This window comes from Corvus moneduloides, chromosome 3, assembly GCF_009650955.1.
Source record: "Corvus moneduloides isolate bCorMon1 chromosome 3, bCorMon1.pri, whole genome shotgun sequence".
In the NCBI taxonomy this organism is placed as follows: Eukaryota; Metazoa; Chordata; class Aves; order Passeriformes; family Corvidae; genus Corvus; species Corvus moneduloides.
This window is the reverse complement of record NC_045478.1, coordinates 84,231,239-84,249,543: the sequence shown is the minus strand read 5'-3', so window position 1 is coordinate 84,249,543 and position 18,305 is coordinate 84,231,239. Positions and strand designations below refer to the sequence as shown.

General features: G+C 37.4%; 1 protein-coding gene across 8 annotated transcripts in view; it reads left to right on the top strand.

The window, feature by feature from the left end:
- Window positions 1–18,305, top strand: part of MAP3K4 (mitogen-activated protein kinase kinase kinase 4) — a 68,211-nt gene that overhangs the window by 15,564 nt on the left and 34,342 nt on the right. For 7 of the 8 annotated variants that reach the window (XR_004238843.1, XM_032102480.1, XM_032102478.1 and 4 more), the window contains exons 3-9: window positions 3,526–4,907; window positions 8,643–8,885; window positions 14,599–14,745; window positions 15,933–16,090; window positions 16,426–16,542; window positions 16,957–17,056; window positions 17,141–17,224. Coding sequence is in view for 7 of the 8 variants with exons in the window: in XM_032102480.1 (XP_031958371.1) it covers window positions 3,526–4,907; window positions 8,643–8,885; window positions 14,599–14,745; window positions 15,933–16,090; window positions 16,426–16,542; window positions 16,957–17,056; window positions 17,141–17,224 (2,231 nt within the window). In the remaining variant the exon portion in view is untranslated. The remainder of the gene's footprint in view (window positions 1–3,525; window positions 4,908–8,642; window positions 8,886–14,598; window positions 14,746–15,932; window positions 16,091–16,425; window positions 16,543–16,956; window positions 17,057–17,140; window positions 17,225–18,305) is intronic. The other variant, XM_032102483.1, reaches the window with a different exon arrangement.

The window sequence follows — 18,305 nt, the reverse complement described above, 5'->3', positions numbered from 1 at the left end:
CAGAAGTATTTTTCAATCTTTTTTTTTCTGCGATTCTGTGATCTCTAGTAATGGTATAGTTGCTTTGTTGCCCAAGTTTCATGTTCTGAAGCACTTCACAGGCTGTTTATTGGAAAGTACGGTTTTCAGTGATTAATCTTCAGTGTCACTGAAGCACTTAGAGTGTAGTTTTTCCTGCTTGCTTCTGGTGCTTCAGTATAGAGGTAACGGGGGGAAAACCCAAAAGATACTTGATAGGCATTCTTCTCCTAAAGGTACTATGTAATGGTATCTAATAATAAAATCTTTTAGCTTAAAGTGATTTTTTTTTTTGGTTGAGATTGAATTGGTGCGAAAAAGCCATTTAAGATTGTATGTTCAGTGTTTTCATACAGAATACAACTAGGTTCTTGTGTGGGTTTTTGTTGTTTGTTTGTTTAATATATTTTTAAACAAATAACAAACGATGTCAGAGGATTATTTGCCATAGTTATGACAGCTTGACTATTGCCAGTTTATGTTCTGGAAGCAATTTTTAGAATTGCGTCATGTGGAACAAGGAAATGTTAGAGTACATAGCAAGGATGACATTTTTGAGGTAAAATGTAGGGAAGAAAAAGGTAAATTGTTTAGGGCGAATAAGGGAATATAGTCAAATCTTTGGTTGTGTAGGGCTGTGTAATGCAAGTTAATAATAAAGGAAGGGCCAATACAAACATTTTCCAAAGCTTCTGTTTCCCTTTCACTTCATACAACCTCCAAATAACGTCACTGAAGAGAACATTCACCAAAATACCTCTTCCTTATATGAAATTACAGAGAAATCTTGTTACTCTTGCCAGTTAACTGTAGGCATTGGAATTATTAAGCCTCTTAAACTTTGCTAAAAGGCGCATTTAAAATCCAGTAAAATTTTTCTGTTGCAACATTAACTCTATTTATTTTAACCCTATATATAGTGGTTATGTAAACTTTTCCTGCTTTTGGTGATTTTGTTGTTGTTGTTTCATTCTGTGCTTTAAAAAAGAGTTCTAAACATGGACATTGTGATACTAAAGAAACATAACGCATTATATTTCATTGTTAGCCTTTGCTTCTGAGAAAATATGGAAGATTGATACCTTTATGGGAAATAAGGAGTTGTTGTTTATCCCTGCTTGTAGATTTCGAGTTTTTGGAGCAAGGTCTTTCTATTTGCCTATGTGTACCATCTCATAACAGTTATTTTGTATTATGAAAATAAGCCACCCCAAAACCTTGTGGAGTAGTTTGTTGACCTTGAATGTGTACACATATGCTCTTATTGAGCTTGAATGGGTATACTTCAGTAAGAGAATTCATTCAGGGGTTGGTTTGATGCAACTAATCACTCAAAAAAGTAAATTTGAAATAACTTTTCAGATGTTTACAAATAAGATTTAAGGTATCTTCTTTTAGATAACTGCAAGAATTTTGGAAATGAGGGTCTTGGCTTACTTGTGCTTCTGATACTTGGTTGTTTAATTTCTGTCACACCAAGTTTCTCATAACTTGCATTTAGTATCTAAACATAAATTGATGCAATAATCTGTTTAGTTTCTGAATTGTTTCTCCTGTAGCCCAAGACCCATGAGGTTTACATTTTTTCTAAGCTAAATGCATTTCAGAGGTGCTCGTAAGATCTGTCTCCTGAACTCCATGAATGCTTGCTTACTGACTGAAGTGTTAGCTTCTCTGTGTACTATGTAAAAGGAGTGCCTGTGTCTGCTTTTTAGTATAAAATTTTTGCAGCTTCATACTTGAAAGGGAGCCACTGTTCACCCTGCTTTCCTACCCCCATCATGTTCTTCACATGCATTTTGTCATATTTTCTTTTAATGACCTCTTTAAGATCTCAGACTCCACCACATGCTCCCTCTCACTGACTGATAGTAGCTTAGTTGTGAAACCCCCTGCCCTTTGTAGCATTAAAAGTAATCATAACTCAAAATTTGTTAGTACAGCTGAACTTTTTTTGCAAATTAATTGAAGTCTGTATTACTATACTGGAATACAAGTAGTAATAGGAACTCATACAGTTATAGCATTTGTACTAATTTATTGCAGGACTGTCAGGTGTATTTGAATCATTGGTGTCTATTTGATGAGAGGATTTTGAAACAATTTGTAGATTATTGTGCCTGGGCTTTGTTAAGGATGATGAACATTCAAGTATTATGTCTTTTTGGATGTCTAATAATGAGTAATTTTTAACTTGCCTTTCTTTCAATGTGTTTTGGGGATGTGGGGAATCTGAAGATAATGATAAGGGAGAATAACATGTTAAAAATACAAACTGAAGGGATCTAGAGGTTCTATCTAGAATGCAAGTTAAGAAAGTGATCTTTACATGTTAATAGGATTTTAATTTATTTTGCAAGGCCACCAAAATCTTCAACATCAAAGTGCTGTTAGAAGTTGATTCATTTCTAATCTACTTAAAGTCTGTGTGGAGAGCGTGTGTGTTTCATCTCTGTCAACCTCCATTCTCAGTCTGCTTGGCTGCCAGTGCAGAGTGCCCTTTCCTGCTTTTTGCCTGGCCTAGCTCTTTGGGCTATGGCCTCCTTGCAGCTGTGCCAGCTGTGGTCAGTGAAAATAGACTAAGTATTCAACCATCATTCTGAAAGTCTTTTCTGTGCTTGAGTGAGCAGAGGCCCTGTGACCATGGAGCTTGTTGTGTTCCAGCTGCTGATCAGCTGGAACTACTATTCTTTAGTAGTCTGCATACAGGTTCTTCCCGTCAGCCTGCCACCACTTCTGAGAGAGAGAGGACCACTCTTTTCATGCCAAGTAGTTCCTCCTATTCTGATCTGCAAAGCCTAGACTGAAGTGCTTTTCTTAGTTCTACAGAAAAGTGACAAGGTCTGCTGCTCCTGAGGAAAGAACAGGAAAAGAGGAGGAGATTGCACCTTTAGACAGGAAAGAGCTGTTGTCCATAGTAAGGAAGAAAACAAGTGTGTGTTGTGACAGTGGGGAGGCAGGCTCAAGGTGCTAAGGCAGTGTATTAAGATTACAGAGGGGTTCACAGAACTAAGATCAACCTCCCCAAGAGGCAGGATTGGTGCGTTCAAGCAAAATTTCAAAATCTTTATGTGCTCCAGCTTTTATGAAATTGCATGTGCAGTGGAGTCTCTTTAATTCTGTTTGACTTTGATACTGTAATAATGCTTTGTTGCATTTTGAGTTTCTGTTTCGGAGGTTATGTGACAAATGTATGGAAGATGAAGTTGGAAACCGTTCTTTTCCTTTTGATCATACTCAGTTCTCAGTAGATGGTATAATCAAGATGAGAGTTCTCCGAGGTTCTTTCTACAAAAGAGGTAAAGCGAGAGAAGAAGAAAAGATCCTTTGGTTTAGGGTATAGTAGTGGTAACTTATAATAAGACTACATTTTGCTTCTATCCATGCCAATTTTATTTTATTGATATTAAACATTTTTATGCTCAAGCTAAGAAAAATGATTGGTAACTGAGTTGAAAAATGCTTTTTCTTGTTGCTACAGTCACATTCTTCTTCCTTTGGTTACAGAAAAGATGAGTATGCCAGCTCAGTCTTTGCATAAAGACAATGGGAAAACCATTGAGAATGTGGAGGAACACAGCTATAAGCAAGGGAAAAAGATCAGAGATGCCCTAAGGACAACAGAACGAGATCACAAGAAAAATGTGCAGTGCTCATTTATGTTAGACTCAGTTGGTGGATCTCTGCCAAAAAAACCAATTCCAGATGTTGATCTCAATAAGCCTTACCTCAGCCTTGGCTGTAGCCATGCAAAGCTTCCAGTCTCTGTGCCCATGCCAATACCCAGAACTACACGCCAGACTTCTAGGACTGACTGCCCGGCAGACCGGTTAAAATTCTTTGAAACCCTGCGGCTGTTGTTAAAACTTACCTCAGTCTCGAAGAAAAAGGACAGGGAACAAAGAGGACAGGAAAACACCTCCTCTGTCTGGTTGAACCGATCCAATGAACTGATCTGGCTGGAGCTGCAGGCTTGGCATGCTGGCCGGAGCATTAATGACCAAGACCTCTATCTCTATGCAGCCCGCCAAGCTATTCCTGATATCATCAATGAAATCCTCACCTTCAAAGTGGACTATGGAAACTTCTCCTCTGTAAAAAATGGAGCCAGTCTCAATGGTACTTCAGGAGAAGGAGTTTGCAAATCAACACATGGAACTAGTGCTTTGAGTTACTCAAGTTACCATGAACACCTTCATCGCCAGCGGGTCTCATTTGAGCAGGTAAAGCGAATAATGGAGCTGCTGGAGTACATAGAAGCACTTTATCCATCTCTGCAGGCTCTTCAAAAGGACTATGAAAAGTATGCTGCAAAGGACTTTCAAGACAGAGTGCAGGCACTCTGTCTATGGTTAAATATTACAAAAGACTTAAACCAGAAACTAAGGATTATGGGAACTGTATTGGGCATCAAAAATCTTTCTGACATTGGCTGGCCAGTGTTTGAAATTCCTTCTCCTCGACTGTCTAAGGAAAATGATCCAGATGATGAAGATATTGATAGGGAAACAGAAGTAAAGGAATCCTCAGGAACATGCGCAGAGGAGAGTGATAGTGAAGAACAAATCTCTGAGGAGAATGTTGAGGAACTTAGGCAAGCCATCAAGAATAATTTTACTAATAAGCCAAATTTTGACTTTCAGGACCATTTTTCAAGGAGGCTTGATAGGCTTGAATCTGAGGATGACTCTAGTTCCTGGGTTATTCCAGAGTGCAGTGCTGAGGGAAGCTGCAGCCAACACTGTTTGACCTCTATTTACAGGCCGTTTGTTGATAAAGCACTGAAGCAAATGGGGTTGAGAAAACTAATTTTAAGACTGCACAAGCTAATGCATGGTTCATTGCAAAGGGCCCGTATGGCGTTGGTAAGGAGTGATCATCAGCTGGAGGTAGGTTACTAGTGTAAATGGATAACAGGAGTACCTCCTTGCTGTATTGTTTCTAACTGAAAATGTAGGAATTGGGATTTTATGAATGTTTCAGTTGCTTAGCTTAGTTGGTTTTTTGGAAGACGGTGTATATTTTGATTAGGAGCCCAGTTCTCCTTCCACAGAAATGAATATGTCGTGTCACTGAATTTGTGTGAAGCCCAAGCTAGTTCTCTGTTCTTGTTTGTAATTGAAATGACATTTTTATGGTAACATCTTTGTTCGTTATATTTTCTAATGTCTAAATCAACAAGTCAGAGAAATCACTGTGGAAAATTAAGCACAACAGTTGAATTGTGAGAAAAATCAGCAATGGAGGTGTTAATTTTTCTCATCTTCAAGACTGGATGTTTTTCTGTAAGACATTCTTTGTAAAAATGTCATTATAGTTGTGTGGTTTTTCTTGTCTACATAAATCAAGTACTGATTATGCACAAGCACATTATGCTCGAGGAGAGATGGAATAAATGAATGGACTCTCTTAACCTTGACATCTGTGAAAACAAGTCATGTTAGCATGTTACATTCTTTGGCTGGCTTGTAGTTAAATCATTATTTTTGTTTGGGTCATTTTATATTTTTAACGAAGAATGTGTTAATAAAACCAATTTATGAATTAAGCAGTAAGTGAAGGACAGTAGTTTCATATTGTAAGATGTGGTCACTAATTCTTTCAAGGCGGAGTATTGTTTCTTAATATAAACTGTTATCTAACTTGTAGATATTTTTATGCTAGGAAAAATTAGTGGTAAGGATTACTTGCTGTCCCTGGAAAAGTGGCACAGTGAATTCTGGGCAAAGGCATCTCTTAGCCAACATGCCCATTCTGATACTGATACCATATGTGGTCTTTGATACGTTGCTGATCTCTTAATGTTGATGGTCATGTTTGCAAAAGGAGTAAGAATTGTTTATCTCCTGTGGAGGTTATTTTTTTCAGGATTAATGAATTTATAAATATAAAGCTATTTGATTTTGAAATTTTTCACTCATACTGTTATTAGTGTAGATACTACTGTAGAAATGAAGTTATTAGTTGAATTTTTATTTATTCTCTAATTGGTTTTAGCTTGTGTTTTAGAAAATTTGCATTAGAAATACATGAAAATTTTCTTAAAGTCAAGTGCCTAAGCAAAACTTGCAGGTATCTTGTTACAGGAACCAAAAGCACGCCCAAACCATGTACACTTAGAAAGGTCAGCTTAATATATAGGTTGAAATACATTTTAAAAAAATCGAAGTAAATTATATAGTCTGGGGGTATTGAAAATGGACTTTGAATATATTTTTGAAACTGCTAAATACCTCCAAAGTTTAGACTGCATAAGAGTTTTTAAAACAAATTAAGGAAACATGAAGTAGCTAGAGTTTTTGCTGCAGCTTCACACAGTTAAACCTTCTGGTAATGTAGTGTTGGATGACTTGTGTAAGATGTTAAGGTTAATCATTTCTCCCTTCTTCTATACTCTTGTGACTACTTTGAATGTTCATTTTCAGTAATTATTACCTTTTCTTTGGAATATTACTCTCCTTTAAGAAATTACTTTGAGTAAAGGTGAATGTTATAAAATTGTAAACTTCTTTCCTGCACCAACGTTTAAAGCATGTTGTCAGAAAAGAACCCGAACAACTCTTCATCAGAGTTGTGGTACCTACTGCAGCAAAAGATGATATTATACTAGAATGGAAGAGATGGGTTTCAATTGCTTGGTCTTTGCACCTGACAATACTTGGAATGTAGTGTCTTTTTTTTTAGTGCAGCTCAGAGACAGAGTTGTTAGTAATCTGTTAATCTTTATTGTTTCTGTTGCTTCTGTAACTTGACTCTGTGTGTGTGTGTGTACTTAGACTTTTAAGTCTCTGGACATACTTTTGTTTCTGTTGTTGCTTAAACACTGTCTAAAACACATCTAAAACGTGCCTCTGGATTCTTCCACTGTATACATTTTAACATTCATTTCATCCTAAATACGTGTAAATCTTTATACATATTGCTGGTCTTAAAAACATACATTTGATTCCTCCATAGGCTCTGAAACTTTAACAAGGCTCTAGACACTATGCAGTCCATTTTGTATAGAAGTTGTACAATTTCATTCTTGATGAAGATGGATAATATTTCTAATTTAAATTTATAAAATCAGATATTATTTTAATAGAACATATTTGAGCTCATGTACCTTGTTTGTTGTTTATTCAACTGGCCACACTTTTGGGTCTGTTTTTTTGTATGATCTCAATAAATGGTTTAGAGTTTTTCTTGGGGTTTTTATAAAAAGTATTTGAAACAATGTGCAGAAGATTAAGATTAGTCAGATTGAACAATAGAAGTTTAGGTGTCTAGTACTAAGCCCTAATGTCATTTGCTGTTATCCTTGATGTTAGAAAATGATATTACAAATTTATTGAATTTGGCTGTGTTATTTTTGCTCGTAGACTAGTTCTTTAATAGTTTTATAACAACTGAATTTCCCCAAACTATATTTGCATCACCATGAGGATTGTATTTCTTAATTTTTTTTGTTGTACTGTGGAAGTGTAGTATTTTTATGATCTGTTTGTTAATGAAAACTTTTTGTATAAAAATCTTTAGCTCTGGTGCTATTCTGGTGCTGCATATTCCTTTTAAGGAGAGTAAAAAAAAGACATTAATATTCCAAGAAGATATGTTTTTAAATATGTGTTTTAATTTTCTGCTAGATTATAAGATTACAAGGTTTTCTAAACTTCCTAGGCAGTACTTTATAATTGATCTAATTACTGGTCATGTCTTTTTCCCTTTTGTAGTGGTATTTAAATTTGGCTGAAGAAAAACCGAGAAAATGCTAGTCATGTCTAGTATAGGAATGAAGGATATTCAGATGTCATAGTTAGCAGCTGAGAAATGAGAATAAGAATAAAACAAAGTTAATCTGAAACAAATCTCATCCTTAAATGAGATTTAATTGTGTGGTGCTATCTTCTGGAACTACACATGTTCTGCAGTCCAGCTTTTCTTTCTAAATCAAGCCTCAGTGCTTCCGTGCACAGCCTTGCTTACAATGTTATCAGAAGGTGTATAGTTTAGATTTCTAGGATGTTTATTTCATATAGTCTCAATTATTTTCTCTAATTAGAAAAGTAATTTTCTTTAAATGTAATCTTAATTTAAAAAAAGTACGTTTATTATTTAAAAAAAACCTGAAATCCCCAAAACAACAAACCAGCTTGACCTCTATATGTCATCTTTCTTTTTTAAACAGTTTAAATTTGAAATCCACCAAAATTCAAAAGTTACTTTTTCAATACTTTAGCTTAGTTTAGCTAGTGACACTTTTTTGAATATTGCATTCATTTACAATGTGGAGTTCTATGTTAATATATGCATTATGTATTTGAAAAGGAACAAGGTTATGTACCTGATCTAGCTTAGTATACGGTTGTTTCTCTAGATACCGTCATAGCAGAAACATTAAGTAAATGGTTTTTTTCATTTCCAAGGGTCCATAATTGTTTTTCCTGAGACTGATGATCCTTAAAAAAAAAAGTTAGCTTTAACAATCCCCAGTGATATAAACTTGAAACTTCTGTGGTTGACTTGCCATCTAATAGACTGTTACCTTTTAAAAACACACTTCTGTGCATGCTACTTTAAACAAATCCAAAATCCAAAAGAATTACAAGGATCCTTTTCATGATACCTATTTTTTGTTACAGTTTTCAGAATTTCCAGATCCCATGTTGTGTTCAGATTATGTGCAGTTACTAAATTTCCCACCTTGTTGCGAGCAAAAATGCAGCGCTGTATCATGGGAGGAGTTGAAATCCATGGATTTGCCATCTTTTGAACCTGCATTCTTGGTCCTCTGCCGAGTCCTGCTCAATGTTATCCATGAATGTCTCAAGCTGAGGTTGGAACAAAGACCTGCTGGGGAACCATCTCTTTTGAGTATTAAACAGGTTTGCTTCAGTTGCTTTTTTTAGTACATATTTCCTGTTTGAAATACTTTGTCATTTCATTATGATATGGTTGTCAGCTTAAAGAGGATTAATGTAAGAAATTGCAATGTATGATTGTGTAATAATTATTGTAAATGGTCTTGTATTTCATATGGAAATCTGCTTTTTGCATAATAAATAACTGATCATATATACCTCTGATTTAGGCTTCCAAATCAAAACTGGTGATTAAAAATATTGTTAGCCAACAAAAGTAAACCGTATTGCTTCCATTTGCATCATAAGCTATATAATCTCTAGCACATCTTCTGCCATTTGGGTTTCTTAGGCAGTATAAGCAGTTTTAAGGATCTATGTTTCTCTTTTTTTCCTTGATTTGATAATTCTTCTCTTGCGAATGTAAGGCATCTGCTAACATGCAGTAGTCACATAGTGGAAGTTAATTAAGAAGAAAAACGAAATGAAAAAAAAAAAAGTTTTTCCCCAGCATATTGTATTATTTTCTGTGGGCAGTGACCCAAGATTGTCAGTCCTGTCATTGGTTGAGAATATTGTATAAGGATTTATTTTCTGGAGGCTAAATTCTACTAAATTAATCTGATCTCCCTGCATAACCAGATCAGGGTTTTATCAGATGGTCTCCAAGGGTAAACATGTAAATAACCTCTTGGACTGATTATGATCTCACATTCCAGTTATTTGCTGATCCAAAATCCATTGCTATGTTACTTTATGGTCCCAAATAAATTTGTCCTTTCTTCCTTCTCCCCTCCTGTGCTCCCCCTTGCTCCCCGCATTGATTGAAGCCTACAATTTCAACCTGAACAGTCATAGAGTAAAACGATGCATAGCATTCTCTGTTGTTAAGCACAACTGCTCCAGAGACTGGGGAGGTTGTTTCCCCCCCTGGCCCCCTCCCCCCTTAACATTTTGTGTGCTCCTTGTGGACTCCGAGTTAAGTAAAAATTACACTTTCTTCCTGGAAAACAATGTGTTTGTACCAGACTGTTTTGGTGGTGTGTGGGAACCTAGAATGCAGAGAATATTTGTGATAATCTCACATAGTATTCTATCACCTAATTCACACCATTGTAGATTCAAATTCTTCCCAGAGGTTAAGCAGATTTTCCCATGGACAAAGGTCAAAACCAGTACTGTCCAGGGGGGGTAAAACCTTTCAAAACAGGCAGAGAAATATTCTCTTCATTCTAGGTTCCCACATCAGTGGATACTGCCTTGCTGATGACATTGAAAAAATGAATTCAGCTCAGCAAATGCTTCCTGTCCCACGCAGTATTTCTGAACAGGCAAAGGAGCTGTGGAGGTTGTTTCACAAATAGATCTGTTTGTTTCCTGAAGAATTATAATTCATAAAATCTTGAGCAAGCTCAAAACAGGAGTCCGGGAATCTATGTTATTCTGCAAATTCACGGAGTATTACAGAGAAGTCTGGATTAGAGATACTCTGGTCCAACCTTCTGGAAGCTGAGTCCTACAATTAGATTGATCCCCAAATTAGATTGTTTTATTATCATATTAGAGTATAGTCAGCAGGTTGAGGCAGGTGATCCTTCCCCTCTACTCAGCCTTAGTGAGGTGCATCAGGACTGCTGTGTCCAGTTCTGAGCTCCTCAGTATCAGAGAGATGTGCAGCTCCTGAAGTGGGTCCAGTGGAGGACAGCAAAGATGATTGGGATCTGGAACATCTCTCCTGTGAGGAAAGGCTGAAGGAATTGGGCATGTTCACCCTTGAGAAGAGACAGCTGAGAGGGGACCTCATCAATGTCCTGCATCACACTCTGTAGCCCTCAGAAGCTGACCATCTGGAATATGATCAACCCAGCTATCTTCAGTCATGCTGCTCTCCTGGCTGCTGGGCAAGGATGCAGAACTTGCATGCAGCTCAGTACAACTGGGCCATCTTAACTGCAGACATAAGATTTTTCAATTCTATCAAGTATTTTTCAGGAAGGAGAGCTGGTGCTGCAGCACAGCTTCTGGAAGTGGCTGCTGCTTCACTTCCTTCTGTAAGATGATCTTCTGGGTAGGCTGCTGTGCCTTGGCTTTCTCTGCATTGAGGGCCAGGGCCAGTGCTTTGTTGTTGTACTTTGGTGAGACTTTATTAGTAGAGGAGTTAATTATTTTTGTTTTGATTTTGGTGCAAGTGAGGCATTCAACTTTGCAGTCCTCAAGGCACCCTCTCCCACATCTAGAGAGGTGGCAGAGACAGAAGGGCAGTTGCCAAGCATATGAAGTTTAAAAAGGGCAAGCGCCAGATTCTGCACCTGGGACAGGGCAGGCCAGGTTTTGTGTATAGACTGGGGAATGAGATGCTGGAAAGCAGTGCTGCAGAAAGGGGCCTGGGGGTCCTGGTTGATGGCAAGTTGAACATGAGTCAGCAGTGCCCTGGCAGCCAGGAGGGCCGAGCAGGGAATGCATCAGGCACAGCATCACCAGCTGGGCAAGGGAGGGGATTGTCCCACTCTGCTCTGCACTGGGACGGCCTCACCTTGAGTGCTGGGGGCATTTTTGGGTGACCAAATGTAAAAATGGCATTCAGCTATTGGGGAGCATCCAAAGGAGGGCCATGAGTATGGTGAAGTGCCTTGAAGAGAAGCCATATGAGGAATGGCTGAGGTCATTTGGTCTGTTCAGCCTGGACAAGAGGAGACTGAGGGGAGATCTCATTGCAGTTACAACTTCCTCTGGAGGGGAAGAGGAGAGACAGACTGATCTCTGTGGTGACCAGTGACAGGACCCAAAGGAATGGCTCGAAGCTGAGTCAGGGGATGTTTAGATTAGATATTAGGAAAAGGTTTTTCACCCAAAGGGTTTAGCACTGGAACAGACTCCACAGGGAGGTGGTCGCAGCACCAAACCTGACAGAGTCCAAGAAGTGTTTGGACAGTGCTCTCGGGGCCCATGGTGTGATTCTTCGGGTGTCCTGCACAGGCCCAGGAGTTTGAGTCAGTGATCCTCCTGGGTCCCTTCCAACTCAGCATATTCTATGATTCTGTCTCTATAAGTATCTGAAGGGAGGGTGCCGGGGGATAGAACCAGGCTCTGCTCAGTGGTGCCCAGCAATAGGACAGGAGGCAATGGGCAGAAAATGATGCACAGGAAGTTCAACCTGAACATGTGGAAGAACTTCTTTACTGTGTGAATGACTGAGCACTGGAACAGACTGCTTGGAGAGGGTGTGGAGTCTCCATCTGTGGTCCCTCTCAACCTTACCCCTTCTGTAATTCAGGTCCTTGTTAGGTCAGATCCTGGATACTTGCAGCTAGAGAGAGACTGCTCCACTACTTTTCCAGCCAATCTGTTCCCGTATTTAATTTTATTCCTGGTAATGTGTTCTGTTCTTGTGTTTTCTTTTTGTTGTTGTTTGTTTTTTTGTTTGTTTTTTGTGTGTGTATGGGTTTTTTTAGTGTGTTTTTTTGGTTGGTTGGCTGGTTGGTTGGGTTTTTCCCCCTTGTATTAGACAGAATTTCCTTTAAGCAACTTGTGTGTGTTGCCTCAGGTGGGGTCACTGTGCATCCTTCTGAAAGGAGTGCCCTCATTTTCTCTGCAACTGCCCTCTAGGCATTGGAAATTTGTGATTAAATTCCCCTTGCATATTCTCTTTCAAGGCTGAACAAACCCAATTCCTTGAATTTTCTTCCTGTGCAAGTAGCATAGCACAGTCTGTTTTTGGTAGTGATTGACCTAGTGAATCTTATTTGAGGCACTGAGACCTAGAAGTGTCTCCTGCTTTTTGGTACCATTTGAAATACATAGCAGTACTGTGTGAATGTATCAGGCATGCTAGTCTTGTTACTCAACTTTTTCAAGGTGGCATTAAATTTTTGTATTACTAGCAAGTCAATTGTATTAAAAAAAAAATCTGATTTTCAATAAGAAGTATATACATAAAAAGAAAACTAGCACAGATTATATCCCTCTTACAATGTGCCTTTTCTCCTGTCCTTTCTTGCTGCCTTCCTCCTTTTTGTCCATGTTTCACTTTCAGTACCGGTTTTTGTAATCCTCATGATCCTGTGTTATTGGAGAGAGCTGTTCTCTTTTAATGGCAGTTTAGTATCTGAGCATTTCAAGATGGTTCTCAAATTCAGCATTAGTACTGAGAGGTGGATGTGTGTATGTGCATGTGGGTTATTTCTGTTTGGTGGTTAAATTTGGTATTGTTTGTCTTGCTCTACCTGCTTTGAGAAAATAATTTATTGTATAAACTACCTAAACAAAAAGCAACCCATCAAACCAATAATAGTGATAATATTTTCAGTTTAAGGTGTGTGTTCTTTCATGTGGTCATTATACGCCAAAATTTTGTTTGGCCACTGCTTTGTGAATTTCAGTTTCAAAAGTTGACACCAAGATTAGCACTACAGATTTTTTGTAAATCCTATATTCTGTTATTCAATAGCATATCCCTGTAAAAGAGTATTATTGAAATAAAAACCTCTATTGTTAATGAAGTTCTGCAAGTTTATTTTGGAATGGATGTGGATTGAAGGGAGAAAAATCCCCCACAGGTTAACACAGTGAGTGTTAACACTGGATTGAGTGAAGAAGCACATTAATTTTAAAATACGTGATATGTTAAGGATATAAAAGTGTCCTTTTGCGTTTCCACCTTATAAAAAAATTACTTTTCCCCCCCTTTTTTTACCTAACTTGGTGAATCTTAAATTGTACAGTTTAGACTATTATTCTTGTTTCCTCTGCACATTGGGGAGTACAACATGTGTTCTGGCCTGTAAAGGATTCCAAAGACTCATGTCATACTAATAGCATTCTTGTAGGTTTTTTGCTTTTGTTCCATTATAATTTCTCATACATTGAGTCTACTATATTGATGTATTACTTAGCCAGGAGAGCCATTATAGAGGATTTTAAAAAGCATATTCATCATCCAGCAATTCCATTCTCTCTGATCCTCAGAAAAGATCAGGGATTGTCAAACCTGAAGACTGATAATGATTTCAGAAGAATACACACTAAGCACTTGAAGGGCTTCTGAAAGAAAGGCATTTGTTAGTATAGGTTTGAAAAGATCCTTGCTCGTTGTGTACTCCTCTACCTGTGGTTGTACATGTCTCTTGAAATAAATAAGGACTAAGCTTTCAGGGAGAGATGACAGCTGTTCCAAAGGCGACCCCTTCTGCAGTTGAAAAGATAACTTTCCTCATGTTAGCTTTGCCCAGGGAAGCAACAAAAAAGCCACAAATCGTTTTCAGATCTGGTATGGATCTTGGAGTTGAGGGCAGCTGCCCAGTAGATGGACAGTGAATTCACTGTAGTAAAACACTTCTCTAAGCATATGTTAAACACGTTGCAATTTTTCCTGACTTGCTTCTGTTGAAACTGGTGATTTTGTGACTGTGAGCCCTTTTGCCCCTTTCTAAATTAATTATCCATGAAGTTGTTTGCTGTGGCATTGGGCAGGGATTAAGTCTGAAACATCTGCCTCCATCTCCATTTACATTTATGTGGTGAATAATGGGATTGCAATTAAATAATCTTGGAAAACTACTGACATCTTTCCTGTGGATGTATAGAGTAACTGTATTTGTTTCAAAAAGCTGTAGAAATTATTTAGTGACAAAACTTACATATTTAGACAAACTGGACTGGCAAATTAAGCTTTCACTGCCCAGGTGAATTTAAGAGTAATGTCTTGACTGATGGCAGTTTTTGGGTTTTTGTCTTGCAGCTAGTCAGAGAGTGTAAAGAAGTTCTGAAGGGTGGACTCTTAATGAAGCAATATTACCAGTTCATGTTACGGGAAGTGTTAGATGACTTACAAAAGATTGATTGCAACATTGATTCTTTTGAAGAGGATCTGCATAAAATGTTAATGGTAAGCTTCCAAAAGGAGAGTTCAAGTAAGTGTATTAATCTGAATACTGCTAATAGAAATCTGTTATCCCTTTTAGGGATAGTTGCCGTTTTTTTTTTTTTCCCCCCCTGCTTTGATGCAATTTTATTGTTTTAATGGACTTGTAACAGAAGCTAGTGCTGTTTTAGCAGTGATTTTTACTGTTTTTTGCTCTGTGGTACAGTAGACTTGTAAATTGCTTGTGTTTACCAAAAATGGTTCATATATAGAAATGTAAATTCCTAAGTTTGAACTAAACTTTTAATAACCTTTTAATATTGAATAAAATACAATTTTTTGACTGACATTATATCTTACAGTATTGGTACTGCATTAATGCATAATTGATACCTTATTTTTAATGTGTATTCGTTACTGCAATTAGTTAAAGAAATCTTTTTAAGAAAAACACTTGGCCTCTGAAAGATAGGGGTTGGAACTGGGTGATCCTTAAGGTCCCTTTCAACCCAAAACATTCTATGATTCTATGATCTTGGCATTTTAACAGCATAGTCTGAAAATACCTGAAACCAATAGAAAGTGGATTTTTTGAGGAGGGATGTTACAGATTATTGAACCGAAACAAATTGCAGGTAATTTTTTGCATTCAGTATGATCCTGAAGGGCAGATGGTTGAAGAAGAATTGTATTTACCTGGATTTTTTAAATGTTGGTTTAAAACAATAGTAATTAAGTAAATGTGAGAGATAAGACTTGATGTAAAGGATCACAAAGCGTAAATGTAGAATCTCAGGAACCTTTTTGTGGCACTTACCTGTATCGAGGAGGATATGTTCAGATAAAACCTTTTGAAGTAATCCAGTTAATAAAAGGTACAGAGACTGTTTTTCAGCAGCTCAGCTTTAAAAACTCTGGCTACTGTGGATGTTCACTAATACAATGGTAAATAGCAGCACAGCAAGCAAGGGGGTCAGTATTTTCAGGAAGGTATTGTGGAGACATAGAATTTAATACTTCCTGAGCCATAAATTGCGCCTTTTGTGTGAAAACATGGAGCTCATTTCCAGTTGGAGGAAATGAAAATTATTGTAGAAATACCTTCTAAAATTGTATAATACTGAGTTCTTCTGTTGATTTGAGAAGTTCTAGTCCTTAAATTAACACCTTGTGTTACAGTTTCTGTTTAAATTATCTGTTTCCTTGTACAGGTTTACTTTGATTATATGCGAAGCTGGATCCAAATGCTGCAGCAGTTACCTCAAGCATCTCATAGTTTAAAAAATCTGTTGGAGGAAGAATGGAATTTCACCAAAGAAATAACTCCTTATATAAGAGGAGGTGAAGCTCAAGCTGGAAAACTATTTTGGTAGGTTTTATTTAATTACTCTGCTTATGGTGGTGTTTTGTACCAGATAGGTGTTAAAGTTAGCACTTGTTCGGGGTTCCCAGGTGTGACTTCTTGAGATGTCAGTAAGCAGCTGGTAGTCTTTGTGATTATTGCAGTGGCTGTGGGTGTAGGATGCAGTAGGTGCAGGTGGCCCTGAATCTTGCTGTAACAGACATTGCTTCTGTGGACCCTAAGATGTTGCTTGTTTTTGTACATGGACTTGGCAACAGCTCTCTTGCATTAGGAAGGAAGAAGTTTAAGGTGCCATTCTACCTCAATAAGACTCTGAAGTTCCACCATTTCTGTTGCTACAGTGATATTGCAGGAATGCTGCTGAAATCTACAGGAATATTTTTAGATTCTGGACTACAAGACAGTTGTGATGAATTTTGGGCCAGTGCCGATGACAGTACTGCATCAGATGAAATCAGGTATTAAGTCCTTTGGCTTAATAATAACAAAACACTTACTTATGTTTCTCTTCCTCTGACAGATGCATAATGTATTTTATTTCTTAGAATGCAGACTTTGTAAATGCAAGGCTCCATAGACTACCACTGTACTTCTGTGTGCAGTAGTAATGAACCATCATTTTGTTTTTGTGAAGCCTAGGAGGCTTCTCTTTAGTTCAGTCTGTGAGAGGTTGTCTGTGTAATGATACTTGAATTAACTTTTTATATTATTATAAAAAAATGTGCCTACGCAAGTTCAACTTATTTACCAGCTGCTTGCAAATATTTATGTTCTTTCTACTAACGTATATGTAAGTAATTATTTTCTAGCGGCTCTATAAATGCAATATGATTTATTAAAACATTGTCACTTCATTTCTGCCAATGTTTCAGGAGGTCTGTTATAGAGACCAGTCGAGCACTGAAAGAGCTGTTCCATGAAGCTAGAGAAAGGGCCTCCAAAGCTCTTGGTTTTGCTAAAATGCTGAGGAAGGTAAGTTAGCAGTCTCCTCTTATGTATATGCTTTAAAGAAATTTAGTCTGAAAGCGTATTCCTTTGTTTTGTCATTACTTGTAGGACCTTGAAATAGCAGCAGGATTTGCATTGTCAGCCCCTGTGCGAGATCTTCTGAATGCCCTGAAAACAAAAGAGTATGTGAAGGTAAATTCATGTAGGTAATAAGGTTTAGAGGCATGAAAGTGAGCTGGGTATGCTAAGCAGAATGTCAAAGGATATTGGCCTGCTTTCAGTTTTTTAATGGGACATCTATACTTCAACATTTAAAGTGTTGTGTATTTAATATTGAATTGTGGTAGCCAAATTCTGTACTTGCGTTTGTGTGAGTGAGAATGCTAGTCTGTTTTGGGGAATTGGTGTCTTAATTCCTTGTTTTTCCAAAGATTCTCTTGGTGACTGAGGAAAAGCTTTTTTGTTTAATAACAGTAGTGAGTGCTATGAAACAAATGCTGCCAAATCTATAAGGTAAATGGATACATGTTTGAGTAGATAATCTCAGACTATAGACCTGTGTTTTGCTTTTATAAAGCAGCAGTATTATAGTGGAGGTCTGCTCTAGCAAGCTTCCTAGAGAGTACTGGGGACATTAGAAATGCAGGGACTCTGTTCTGTTCCAGAAAAACTGTTGCTAGAAAACTGTTGTACAGCGAAAGTAAGTTAAGCTCTTGGTGCTCTATATTTACTGCATTGTAAAGTCCCACATTTGTGGTTTTGCAAAATTTCTTAAAAATTCCTAGGTCAACAAGTCTTAAGTCATTTGCTTCAACAGATTAAATGTATTTGGATCTGCTGTTCTTTTTTGTCCTTCCATATCCATACATTTTATACATATATATATATATATATATATAAAATTCCCAGTTGGGAAATAATGTACTAACCTTCTCATGATGTAATTCTTGTTAGATTCATATAAATGTTTGCCAAATACAAAAATTCATTTAAGAGGACACAACCAAGTTCTGTAGGAGAGAAGTTCATAAAGGGTTGTTAAATACATGGATGAAACAACTGGCTCAGCAGGGCCCTGGTCTGTGCGTTGTTTAAGAGTTGGAAAATGCCCAGGGAAATCAGTGTATGTTTACTTTAAAAAAGTTTTTTCCCCCAGGTATCTAGTCTTGGCTGCTTTAAGACACCATATTAATTTTGGTAGACCTTTTAAGGATCATACAGTTTTTCTTAAGAATGGTTTTTGAAGAAAAAATTGACTCTCGAGTTTGACACA